The sequence below is a fragment of the Heloderma suspectum genome, chromosome 4 (genome assembly GCF_057233095.1).
Source record: "Heloderma suspectum isolate Gila_16-S chromosome 4, 16-S_ref, whole genome shotgun sequence".
Taxonomy (NCBI): domain Eukaryota; kingdom Metazoa; phylum Chordata; class Lepidosauria; order Squamata; family Helodermatidae; genus Heloderma; species Heloderma suspectum.
In genome coordinates, this window is record NC_139461.1 from 62315093 (window position 1) to 62328113 (window position 13021).

The window sequence follows — 13021 nt, forward strand, 5'->3', positions numbered from 1 at the left end:
CATATTTGTGTGCATGCAAAATGAGAATTTTGGCAAAAATGTGCATTGTCACGCATACGCAAATGTGTGCATTTGCAAAAAAGCACATTTTTGTGCGTGCACAAATATGCGCACTTTTGCTATAGCTATTTCATTTATCAAAAAATGGCAACCACCAAGCTCGACAAGGTTGCCAGGGTGAGTGCAGACCATTTGCCGAGTGTGGGTGGGGGTGGGCAGGGGCAGGGGCAGGGGCAGGGGCTCAGTGAGCAGGGCTCAGTGGTGCAGCCAGTTCCGCTGGATTCCTGGACTGAATCGGGTGCCCGCACCATCCCTAATCCAGCATGGCTCTTCTTATATTCTTATGTATGGCGAAGATAGGCAGGAAGGTGAGCAGAACTGCCACCTAAGTTCTTCTAACCAAAGCTCAGAGCTACCTGGGCTCCCATCCTTTGACAGGCAAGCATTTAAAGTCCCCACATTCTTCTCCAGTTTAAAATGATGTGAGGTGATCTTAATTTTGTTAGTGTGGCATTTATCCTTATGCTTGGGAATCACATAGATCCTAGTTCTCTGAAGGGCTCTCAAGCACAATTGGCTCACACTTGTCCAGTGAGGTCCACACTCATCCAATAGCAGCAGCAGCTTTGGATCTTTTCAGATAAGCGTGTTTTCATTTGATAAGAACATAAGACAAGCCATGCTGGACCAAGGATCCATCTAGTCCAGCACACAGTGTCCAACCAGTTGCCCACAGGAAACCCACAAGCAAAACATGAGTGCAACAGCACCCTCCCACCCATGTTGCCCAGCAACTGGTGTACATAGGCATACTGCCCAGAGGCTGGAGGTAGCATATAGCAATCATGCCTAGTAGCCATCAATAGCTGTATCCTCCAGGAATTTGACCAATCCCCTTTTAAAGCCATCCAAATTGGTAGCCATCACTACATCTTGTGGAAGTAATGGCAGCTACAAAAGTCAATGCACCTTATAGGGTGGCTAATTACTTTATGGGAGGGACCCTGTTGCTTTTCAAGTTGTAAAAGGGGAAAACCATTCCCAACCATGGGACTCCAGATGTTGTTGGATTACAACTGCCACCAGCCCCAACTAGCATGGCAAATGGTCAGGGGAGATGGGATCTGTAGTCAAAAAACATCTGGGGATCCAAGGTTGGGTATAGGTGTTACATCATCCACCATAATATTAGTCATATGACTGCTCTCTCTCTCTCCCCCTCCCCCCTTTCTGACTCCATGGTAATTGGTACCAATGGAAGCTTTTAAAGGCCTCAATGCAGCATGTGATTTTTGAAAGGTTTCCCCCCCCCCAGCATTTGAAGAGGGGAGACTTAGCCCTCCCCTCTCCACCAGCAACCCCCTCCCAGAAATGTCTCCTCCCTGGCAATGGGGCTTTTAAAATGCCTACATTGACATAGCGGGGGGGGTGGGAGAGATTTTTCAAGGAGAGTTTTAGTGTTCATGGGGAGGGGGAAGGTTAATGCTTCCCTCCACAGCAGCACCCTCCCCCAAAGACGCCCCCTGGCAGCAGTTAAGCTGCTGATTGGAGTGAAGAGATTTTCCCTGGCTGTAGAGAGGGGCAGGGCCTGGGGAATAAGCTGGCCTGCCAGTTGGGGAACCCCATGCCCGTATTCCACTCCTGGATTGGAAGCTCTCCATTGCTGCATTACAGCATGTAAGACTCTCCTTTCTAGATGGAGTTTTGTGGAGTGGGAAATCGGGCATAGAATCAGAGGGTGGTTGACAAACATTGTCAGTCTTGAAGATTCATTTGCTCTTAATTCTATGTTACTTGGATTTTTTAAAAAATTGTTATATTCTGTGTCTTTGTGAAAATGCTATATTTGCAGCAAGAATATAGACTAGACTCCTCTTTCCCACCCCCATGCCAGTACATTTTCCTTCATTGATAGATCTGCATTAGACTTACTCTAGCATGACTATCATCTTGTGGTTTTCATCATTTTGAAGTACATAATTTCCCTAGCCTGCTCAGTATATACCAGCGTACATAGAAGAAATAAAGTTGTTATAGTAACTAGGATACATCTCTGGAAGTAGGAAGGCTGCCCTCGAGATGGACTCAAAGTGCAAGGTGCATTCTCCCATTGCTGTAGAATGTGTTTTCAGCTCTCATGGCAGACTGCCCTTATTGAGTCCTCACAGGCTAAACATAATGCTGAGGTGACCTTACTTGTAGATTGCTGCTTCTGTGATTTGGGATTTATTCCATTTATACTTCCATTCATTGCCAACAACACAGCACAGTACGGGTTTTGTGGAAAATTCATAACACAGTGAGATTCCTATGCATGTTTAGTCAGAAGAAAGTCTCATTGACTTCAATTGATCTTACTCCCATGGGAATGTGTATAGGATTACAACCTAAATCTTTTCAACATGATCTTCCTAAGTCTGCAAGGAACAGTGTATGGATTCAGCAGTTCACTGTTACCATCTGTGAGAACTGTATTCCAGACCTGCAGAAACAGACCATAAAGTGAGGACAGCAGCTTGTCTTGAGTGCTCGCCTGCACCATCTTGAGTTCACTATAGGAAAGGCATGGACAACTTGTGGCTTTCCATATGTTTTGGCCTACAACTCCCATCATCCCTCACCATTGGCTATGCTGGCTTGGGCTGATGGGAGTTGTAGGCCAAAATATCTGGAGGGCCACAACCTATAAATGCAGAGACAAGCAGAGCTATTTGTCCAACTGGCCTTTCTTTCCTAAAACTAACCTAACTTGACTTCTCCCCTACAATGAACCCTTTATATGTGTCCACTGTGTGCAGATTTTAAATCCTGGCTAAGAGAGGAGATGGACTGTGTTAGTCACAACACCGATGCCAGTGAAACATGTAATTATGGTTATAGCAAGCAGGGGGGGAAGCAGGGAAATGCAGCCTTGAGAGGGGAAGACATGGGGGAAGGAACGATAAGATCATCTTCAGGGGTCCTTCTCTGGGAATCCCTGCCAAAGGAAGTGAGGCAGGTGGCTACCAGGAAAAGGGCATTCTCTGCTGTGGAACCCCAGCTGTGGAATGAGCTCCCTAGAGATGTTCGCCTGGCAAAAATGTTGTACTCCTTTAGGTGCCAGGTGAAGCTCCCATAGAGCTTCTTGAAGTTGAAGCAGGGGCCTTGAAGTTGCCCATTAACACTTAGCACCTGGACAGCAGATTAAGGAGGTCCACAGATCACCTAGTCAGTCTTCTCCATAATGGTAAGGTGTATTGTATTTTTAATGTAAATTATAGTTATTCTTTCTAAATTTGCACCTATACATATAAATTTGCATATGCAAATATTATGCAAATTGGTGTCATATTTTGTTCTATTTTTTGGTGATCCATTTCCTCTTCTGGGGCAAGGCATAAGTGGCCACCCTAGTGTCTCCCCCACTGCTCCCCCGCCCATGAGATTAGCTACTCAGTGGCTGGGTCTGAGAAGCTACCCACCATGCAAATTTTCCCACAGTGCTATGGAATGCCTAATGTACATCAGGTATTCCATGGCATTCTGGGAAACTGAACATGGCAGATGGTAGCCCAGACACAGCCAGTGCCATGCTACCAGATAAGCCTGAAGCCAGGGGAACGTGCAGGCAAAAGTTAGCACCAGTAGCTCCTAACAAGGCACTTGGGCCCTGGCACTCTCCCTCACTCCTCCCTACTGCAGCCCTCTGCACCACCTGAAAATGTGCTCCAGAGCAGATTTTGAGGGCATGTACGGGGCTGCGGGGATGGTGATGTGTGTGTGGGAATTGCCCCCTCCCAGTTCTGTCAGAGGAACACCATTGGATCCACTCCATAAAGTTCAAAGATTGTGTCCTTTAATTGGGGGGACTTGGTGCTTGTAGAACTTATTTTATTCCCTCCATTACATGAAGATAATTTTTTTCACTCTGCTTAACAATCGTGACCAGGATGCACCAAAATCAGCTATCATTATTGAGACTCAGAACAGTAATAATTCTGTAGGATGTCTCATGAAAGAGCATTCCATTGCAATACCTCCCCTCCATTTAATACATTAGTGAGACCTTTTTATTTTCAAGTTGCTTTGCTCAGAATCATCAGGCAACTAACTGTATTTCCTACAGATACTATTATTTTGTTTCCATATAGCATTCCCTCTTCTACTCCTTCTTTTCCATTTTAGCATTATTTGCAATTGCTGGTTTTAAGCAGGGAAAATCATTTTAAAAATGTGTTCTCTAAAGTTGCTCCAACAGAATCTTAGTTCTTACCTTTTCATGAGTTTTGGTGAGCATTCCCTGTCCAGGTTGGAAGATGAATGCTTCACATGCATGGTGTTGTAGGAAGTGTGAGTGTAGTCATTTTCATCACTGTAGTCTGGACCAAGTAACGTTCGAGCCCAAGTGCCCATGTCATAAGGAGGAAGTGTCCCTCCAAACTCTGAGGGCAGGCAGTCAGGGTGGATAAGCTGGTGAAGGCTATTCAGATTGTTACCATGAAGAAATATCTTTTAAAAACACAAGCAAATGGACAAGAACGGGTGCTGTTAGTTAATTTGTTCTCAATTTTTCATAGCCATGCAAATATTAAGGATGAGAAAGAAAGAGATACATAATTATATATGAAAAAACACAGTTATCCTACACATCAGTTATTTCTATGCCTCTTGTTTACTATGGGCAGTATCCAATTAGATTTTGAACTATGTGCAAGAGGAGAATCGGATGAAAGTAACATTTGCGCTTTACACTTGCACAATCAGTTGTGCAACTGATTGTGCATCACACTTGTGCAACTGCTTGCACAACTGGCTGTGCAAGCATAATGTGCAATGGAAAGATTTGGTGGCGCTCCGCTAGTGCTATTTGAGTTTGCAGAACGACACTGCTGGATACTGCCCTATGTGTTGTATACGGGCACTACCCTTGAATGCTACTTGGAGAGTTCCATTGGTTCAGAATATGGCATCTAATGTATTGACTAAAACTGCCTAGTTGGAATATACCTTGCTACTATTAAAGTCTTCACTAGTTTCTGTTTTGTTTCCAGGCACAATTCAAGATGTCGGTCTTGACTTAGAAAGCTCTATAGGGCTTGGGACCAAGGCATCTGTGAGGTCATTTTGCCCCATATTAACCTGCCCTTCCGCTAGGAGCCAGGTGCCTCTGCGGTCTGAGGGACCCTGAGAGACGGTCTTCACGGTGCTGGTTTCCCATCTGTGGAACGCGCTTCCAGGGGGCACTGGGCTGGTGCCTGCCTTTAAAGCCTTTAGGCACCAGATTTATTGCTGCTTTGCTATCTGTTGCTTCTAGTACTGCCTTCTGTTAATATTGTTTTTTAACTTTTTTTTTTTTTTACGGTAGTCGTGGTTTTATTGTTTTGATATTTTGATGGTTTCCATTCTTCTTGTTAACTGCCTCAGAAGCATTTTGGGCTGAATCAGGGATACAATCTTTTAAATAAAATAAAGGAACGAACAAATGCTAATACAAATGTATATTTTGCAAAGATAGATGGCAAAGAGAGAGAGAGAGAGAGAGAGAGAGAGAGAGAGAGAGAGAGAGAGATAAGGAGCAACTGTGTTTGGTTTTGATCTTTACAGCCCTTCTGTCATGACCCTGGAGCCCAGCAATGACCTAGGCATGGGCACAAGAGGCTGATGGAGGAGACATTGGGCCTGGGTGCCATTGCGGGACCAGAGAGCCCCAAGCCCAAGAAACCATAGACCCCCAGAACTGAGATTCCTGAGCTGGATCCTCAAGCCAGAGACCCTCAAGGTTTTGGGGCCCACATTCCAGTGGTGAGCGGGGCCAAAGGCAAAAAGGGATGGGGCCCACCCACCCCCAAATACCAAGATATTGTAGCTTAAAGCACTTACTGCCAGTAACTAAACCTTAGAAGAGGGAATTCAACCTTTTAGAATGGGAAAAACACACACAAAAGCTGAAAAATGTGCTTCACAGGTCTGAGGTTGAACATCCTGCTTTGAGTTGTTCAGTGTGGAATGGGCTTCCAGCTGAGGTCAGGAAATACACTTCACTTGTAACTTCTAATAAAAACATACACCTTTCCTGTTTCAACAGGCTTGTGGGGTATTGTTTATTATGGGTATTTTTCTTCACAGAATTCCCAGGGTGGCTAACAAAATTTGATAAACAAATTTTAAAAGAAGTAAAATTCAGCACAAGAATATCCACCATAAAAATATAAGAATGGCCTAAAATCTCACTGTGGAGATATACGCTGGTTAAAGCTGGGCAGTAAAAGGCCTAAGAAAATAAAAAAAGGTCTTTACCAGATGCCAGAAGGACATCTAGGAAGGTGTCAGGACAGCCTTTCTGGGAAGGGCATTCCAGAGAGGGGGTGCCACCAGTGAAAAAGCACTCTTCCACATAATCATCCCCGCACTTTTATTGTTCATATTTTAAACCACAGGATTGAAATGGACTCCTGCCACTTTTTATGTGGAGGATCTTTCCTGTTCTTTCACATTTATTCATTTCCTTATGGCAAGGGTGGACAAGTTGTGACCCTCCATATGTTTTGTACTACAACTCCCATCATGCTTCATCATTGACTATGATGGCCAAGGTTGACAGAAGTTGTAGGCCAAAACATCTGGAGGGCCATAAGTTGCCCATCCCTGCTCTTTGGGTACTTGTTTATGTGCACTGTGTTAATTTGGCTCAGTCTTCTCCCGAAAGAGGGTCTATGACCCCCCTGGCAAAGGCGAAGTACAGGCTGAAAGAGCAGGATTGCAGCTTGAGATCGATAGGCATATGGTCAAGGAACACCTAATTCCTTTGAATGAGTTCAAATCTCCAGGGCCAGATGAACTGCATCCTAGAGTAATAAAGGAACTGGCAGAAGAACTCTCAGAACCGCTTTCTATTCTCTTTGAGAAATCATGGAGGACGGGGGAAGTGCCAGATGACTGGAGGAGGGCTAACGTTGTCCCTATCTTCAAAAAGGGTAAAAAGGAGGAACCTGGGAGCAACAGACCAGTCAGTCTGACATCAACCCCTGGAAAAATTCTGGAGCAGATGATAAAGCAATCCAGCTGGAAGCACCTTGAAAACAATGCCGTGATTACTCGAAGCCAACATGGATTTGTCAAGAACAAATCCTGCCAGATGAGTCTGATCTCATTTTTTGATCAGGTCACCTCACTTGTGGACTGTGGGAATGCTGTGGACGTAATACACCTCAACTTCAGCAAAGCTTTCGGCAAAGTGCCCCATGATATCCTGATGAGCAAACTAACTCAAAGTGGTCTAGATGAAACAACGATCCGGTGGATCCACAGTTGGCTACGGAATCGGACTCAAAGAGTGCTTATCAATGGGACCTTCTCCAACTGGGGATAGGTAATAAGCAGGGTACCGCAGGGCTCAGTCCTGGACCCAGTGCTCTTTAACATTTTTATGAATGACTTGGAGGAGGAACTGCAGGGAATGCTGATCAGATTTGCAGATGACACAAAATTGGGAAGGATAGCTAATATTTTGGAAGACAGGACCAGAATTTAAAGCGATCTTGATAGACTGGAGTGCTGGGCAGAAAATGACAGAATGACATTTAATAGGGATAAATGCCAAGTTCTGCACCTAGGAAGAAGAAACCAAATGCACAGTTACAAGATGGGGGATACGTGGCTCAACAACACTACAAGCGAGAAGGATCTTGGAATTGTTGTCAATCACAAGCTGAATATGAGCCTACAATGTGATGTGGCTGCAAAAAAGGCAAATGCTATTTGGGGCTGCATTAATAAAAGCATAGCTTCCAAATCCTGGGAAGTACTAGTTCCTCTCTACTCAGCACTGGTTAGGACTCATCTGGAGTACTGTGTCCAGTTCTGGGCACCAATTTTAAGAAGGATGCAGACAAACTGGAGAGGGTTCAGAGGAGGGCAACAAGGATGATCAGGGGACTGGAAACAAAGCCCTATGAAGACAGACTGAAAGAACTGGGCATGTTTAGCCTTGAGAAGAGAAGACTGAGGGCAGATAGGATAGCGCTTTTCAAGTACTTGAAAGGTTGTCACAGAGGGGAAGGCCAGCATCTCTTCTCGATCATCCCAGAGTGCAGGACACGGAATAATGGGCTCAAGTTACAGGTACCCAGATTCTGGCTGAACATCAGGAAAGGCTTCCTGACTGTTAGAGCAATACGACAATGGAACCAATGACCTAGGGAGGTGGTGGGCTCTCGCACACTGGAGGCGTTCAAGACAAGGCTGGACCGCCATCTGTCAGGGATGCTCTGACCTGGATTCCTGCATTGAGCAGGGGGTTGGACTCGATGGCCTTGTAGGCCCCTTCCAACCCTACTATTCTATGATTCTATGATTCTATGAATTATCTTCTCCCACATATCCCACCATACCAAAGACAATTTTGGGAAAAGTGGCTGTTTGGGAAGCTTCTCTTTGCATTCCTATTTTGGTAGCAAAGTGTTGGAATTGCAAGTTTCTCTCTTGGATCAGGAGAATGAACCTTTGACTATGGAGACTTTATACGACTCTCTCCACTCTCCCGTATTATCTCTACTCAGGCATGCAAATCCCTCATGCATTTAGATTTGTGTTTGCATGAGTGATGAGCATGCCAGCTCCAGGGACAAGTGTGCTAGCTCCACCTCCTTTGTCACATTATTGCCAGCCCCATTGTCCTCCACATGCTTAAGGGTGAACATGCGAAGTGGGGAGCCAGCTCTATTCTTATAGGCTTTCTGTGTGATTTAGAAAAGTGGACGATCATGGTTCACAATCATGCGGGGAGCTTACACAGGTAGAACAGGCTCCCCACTGCAGATGTTCTCCCTCTGACTCATCAAAGGCAATGGGGCCAGCGACGGAGAGGGGAGAACTAGCATATTTGTCCCCACTCTCCCATATGCAATTCTGCCTCTTGTTGGATTTCAACCATTAGAAGAATTACATAAACATGCCCTTTTAACTCAGTCATAGTTTTATGTATACTGTGATAAAAATGATACATGGTAGAAACCAATATTCCAAGGTTCCTTGCCACAACAGAGTCCTGAGTCTTCTATAGCAGTGTTTGAACTGAAATTACTTGGGTGACATCAATATTTATTCCTCCCACCCCTTTACAGGAAAGGTGGTCTGTTGAAGAAGCAAGATGGGAGCTTTCTTTCAAGATGAACAGGTCTGTAATGGGTAGGAACCAGTACTTATAACCAGTACTTATAAGTACATAACCAGTACTTATAATCCCATTGCGGTGGGATTTCCTTGTGGTCTTTCTCTATTGTAGCCCTGTCTAGCCATTTCATCCATATGTGTTTATACTATAAAATGGTGTCTTTTGTTTGTACACGATGAAAGGTTTTCTGATGCCTGGCTTGTATTCTGAAAATAACTCTCTCCCGCTGAAATATTGATTGAATGTGGGCTGTTGGCAAACTCCAACTGAGGCTTCAGCCCTTGTGCTGTTCTGAGGCCACACAAAGCAAACCACATGGAGACAAAGGAGGAGAGAGAGAAAGCAGGGATCGCTGTATGCCAGGCTTGCCGGCTCATTTCATTCTCTAATTACCCTTTTCCTTGTCTTGTCTTTGAGGAAGGGCTTGATGAGTGTGTACAGGGCATGGATGTACCATGGCTGGTTCACAAAATGGACTCCCCCAAAGCGAGCAGGAAAGCTGTCCTGTGGAGAAGAAAGAAATGGATGCCAATTAACAGAGACAGCCAGTTAGATGGGCAAGCAGCAAGGCTAGAGTCAGTCAGACAGACATGTTTGCCGGTTAATTGATGCATGGTGACTGAGAAACTACAACAGACATAGGCCCCACTTGTTTTACCATTCTCTTACCACCATTTTTTTATACGATTGAATGGATTTGAGTGTGTGTTTGAAACCAGTTAGATCTCAACTAGCTTTGGCTCAGACACCATCCTAGTTCTGTGTGTGTGTGTGTGTGTGTGTGTGTGTGTGTGTGTGTATGCATGTCTTACAGTGTGTATGCAGTGTGAATGTGAGAGGGATCATGTTTTCTAATTCCTCATTGTGCTACAGAACCAAGTTCCCATACACCTCTGTGAACACAGCTCACCTCTTCACCTCTGATGCCTTTCTCTCTCCCACCCCCCAGCCTAAGCCATCATTACAATAGCTGAACTTTCTGGGTGAATGAATAGCACATTATGCAGACGAGGAGGACGGGTGGAAAATGTTGATAAGTGAAGCTGTCGAGAGGGAACGGCGTGACAGCACCATGGAAACTGACGCAGACAAGCGCTTGCTTTTGTGGTTTTGTACAGATAGCGGGCAAATTAGCATGCAGGTAGAGTTGCCTCTCCCAGAGTTGTCTGCAAAAGTATCCTATTTCCAGGTAAGTGGAATGGCATGTACAGAGGAATGGCAGGCTTCTGGAGTGACTTTTAGGGTTGTTCGATATCACAAATTCTATTTAATCTCAACATTCGATTCATACAAATGCCAGGAAACAAACTGGTTTCCTTTGTTTTTTTCCAGCAGCAAAGGAGCTAAGGTCTGACAGTACATCCCAGTTACACCCATGAAGAAAAACAGTTTCTCTGCTGTTTGAGATCACTTAAATGAACCTTTTTGGGTGTTGTTGTTTTTTAAAAACACTATTGAAGAGACAAGTGGATTGGCAAGGAACTGTCCACAACGTCAGGTGCGCATCAAGGTGGTAACAAAGTTGTGACAAAGGAAGGATTGGGTTTCAGAGCAAAGTGTGTTGAGGGAGGAGGATGAGTTTAAAAGGTTGTTTAAAGTCTTTTGGACAGTCTCCATTGTTATCCCCAAGGTAGTGGGGAGAATGGCAAAATCTCTCTCCGTCAATTCTGACAGGCAGAAACAGGACAATGCTAGAGTCCCAGCAGATATTCATCAGCACGGTTGAGCAACGAGTCAGCTTTTAGATACATCTCAGAAGACTGCAGCGCTGTGCCACCTGATTGCAGACAACAGGAATGCCCTGTTAGTGGTCTATGGGCAATTGTATCTGACCCCTAGTGCCCCTACCAAACTTTAAATCAAGCTATGGAAGAAAGAAAGAGAGAGAGAGAGAGAGAGAGAGAGAGAGAGAGTTTGCTCACAGTTTCAATCATAAGGAAAATAATTGTGTTTCCAAATTATAAGGAACAATGACACTCTTCATGTAATAAGTAAACGTACAAATGTTAGGTATATGAAATGCTATTCCTGGGTGTGTGCACAATAACTGGAGAGCCCTTACTGCTACATGGCATCGGGGCCAAAACAGACATCACTTTAAATCTGTACCTAAGAGCTATTTTTGTTTGTTTTTCTTTTCATTTTTACTCTACAGTAGGTGTAGCAGACCTAATCTGGAAATGGGACCCGTGTGTGGGTGGTGGGGGGAGGCTTTTAAGATCCAGATGGGGTCCCTTGTGCATACACTAGAGTAAAAATGAAAAAAAGACATAGCTCCTAGACACAGGTTTAGGGTGCAATCTATGCATGTTTAAACAGAAAGAAGTCCTACAACTCCTAGCATTCCTCAGCCAACCATGCTGGCTGGGGAATGCTGGTAGTTGTAGGACTTTCTTCTGTCTTAACATGCATAGGATTGCACCCTTAAAGTGATATTTGTTTTGGCCCTCACTTAAGTGAGGCTTCTGGCCATTTGAAGGGGTCAGTTTGTTGCAAAAGATACTTCTGGTCTGGCCCATGAACCACTGTCAGGATAACAGACCAGCGGAGAATAGAATCTAGTAGCTGGGCACCGTTGGCTTAGAGGATATTGAAAATATGGGATAATCTGCTATTCAGACCCAGAGCAAGGGCATGATCACTAATGACATTTTGTGTGGCATTTAGTAGTTGCTAAGGTGCCACATACTCTCTCTCTTTGTGTTAACACAGCTACTCCACTGGAATTCATCCTTACGTGATCAAGAGCCCTGCCGCAATGTGTGAGTATACAGTCAGTATGCATCTGAAATTCACTTTACTGGAATTTATACAACCACAGGTTTTGCCTAACATTGTTGGAGAAGACTGGATTTTCATGCCATGAAATCAGTGCAGTAGGATGGTTTCTTGACATTGTTTAGCGATATTGTTAAGCAAGGCAAAGTTACATAGGCACAGAGAATGTCCAAGCATCTGGAAAGGCCAGATCTGTCAGGCCAGGCATTTAGAGACAAACAAACAAACAAACAAACAACAACCATAAGAACATAAGAGGAGCCATGCTGGATCAGACCAAGAATCCATCTACTCCAGCATTCTGTTCACACAGTGGCCCATCAGTTGCCTGTGGGAAACCCATAAGTAAGACCTAAGTGCAATAGCGTCCTCCTACTCATGTTCCCCAGCAACTAGTTTACATATGATTACTGCCTCTGATATTGGAATACTGCCTCGGATACTGGAGGCAAAACCTCAAAATGATGTTCAAACTAACATCCTTTTATTTTGTGATGCAATATGCCCAACAGGTTTCAGCAGTTTGCTTCCCCCCATCCCCTGTAGCAAAATGATCTTATTCCACTTATTGTAGCAGTTCACTTAGAACATGCTGGTTTGCGACAGAAAATACAATTCTCTTATTTAAGATCATTTTGAGGTTTCATCTCCCTAATCATGGTTCTAAATCATGAGGGGTGGGGAGGCTGTGTGTGTAGAGTGGGACACCTCTCTGATGTTTCCCCAATGTCTAGATAGTGGGGATGGGGGGCAGGGGCTGTGGGGGTTGGACCAGAGGTTGTGTCCCCAATCCCACCCCCAGCCCCAGCCCAAGGAGAGCCACTTATGAATCACCAAAAACGAGAAAACGGATCACCACAAAAAGTGACACGGATGTGCATAAAATCTGCATATGTCAATTTATATGGAAAGAAGCAAATTTAGAAATAATTATTATAATTTAAATAGAAATATGGTACATCTCACCATAACATGGAAGACTGGGACCAGACTGCATATGTGCAAAGCTCATGTCCCCAGGAAAGCACAGATAATATCATGGGCCCACACAGACATCTATATATAATCATCTGCATAATTGCAATGTTGCAG

The 13021-nt window shown here is 44.4% G+C and overlaps 1 protein-coding gene across 1 annotated transcript in view; it reads right to left on the minus strand.

Annotated features, from left to right (window-relative positions):
- CLVS1 (clavesin 1) overlaps positions 1–13021 on the minus strand; it is a 75293-nt gene that overhangs the window by 8821 nt on the left and 53451 nt on the right. The window contains exons 3-4 of the mRNA XM_084848054.1: positions 9545–9655; positions 4253–4488 (exon numbers count right to left, since the gene is read on the minus strand). Coding sequence (XP_084704180.1) covers positions 4253–4488; positions 9545–9655 — 347 coding nt within the window. The remainder of the gene's footprint in view (positions 1–4252; positions 4489–9544; positions 9656–13021) is intronic.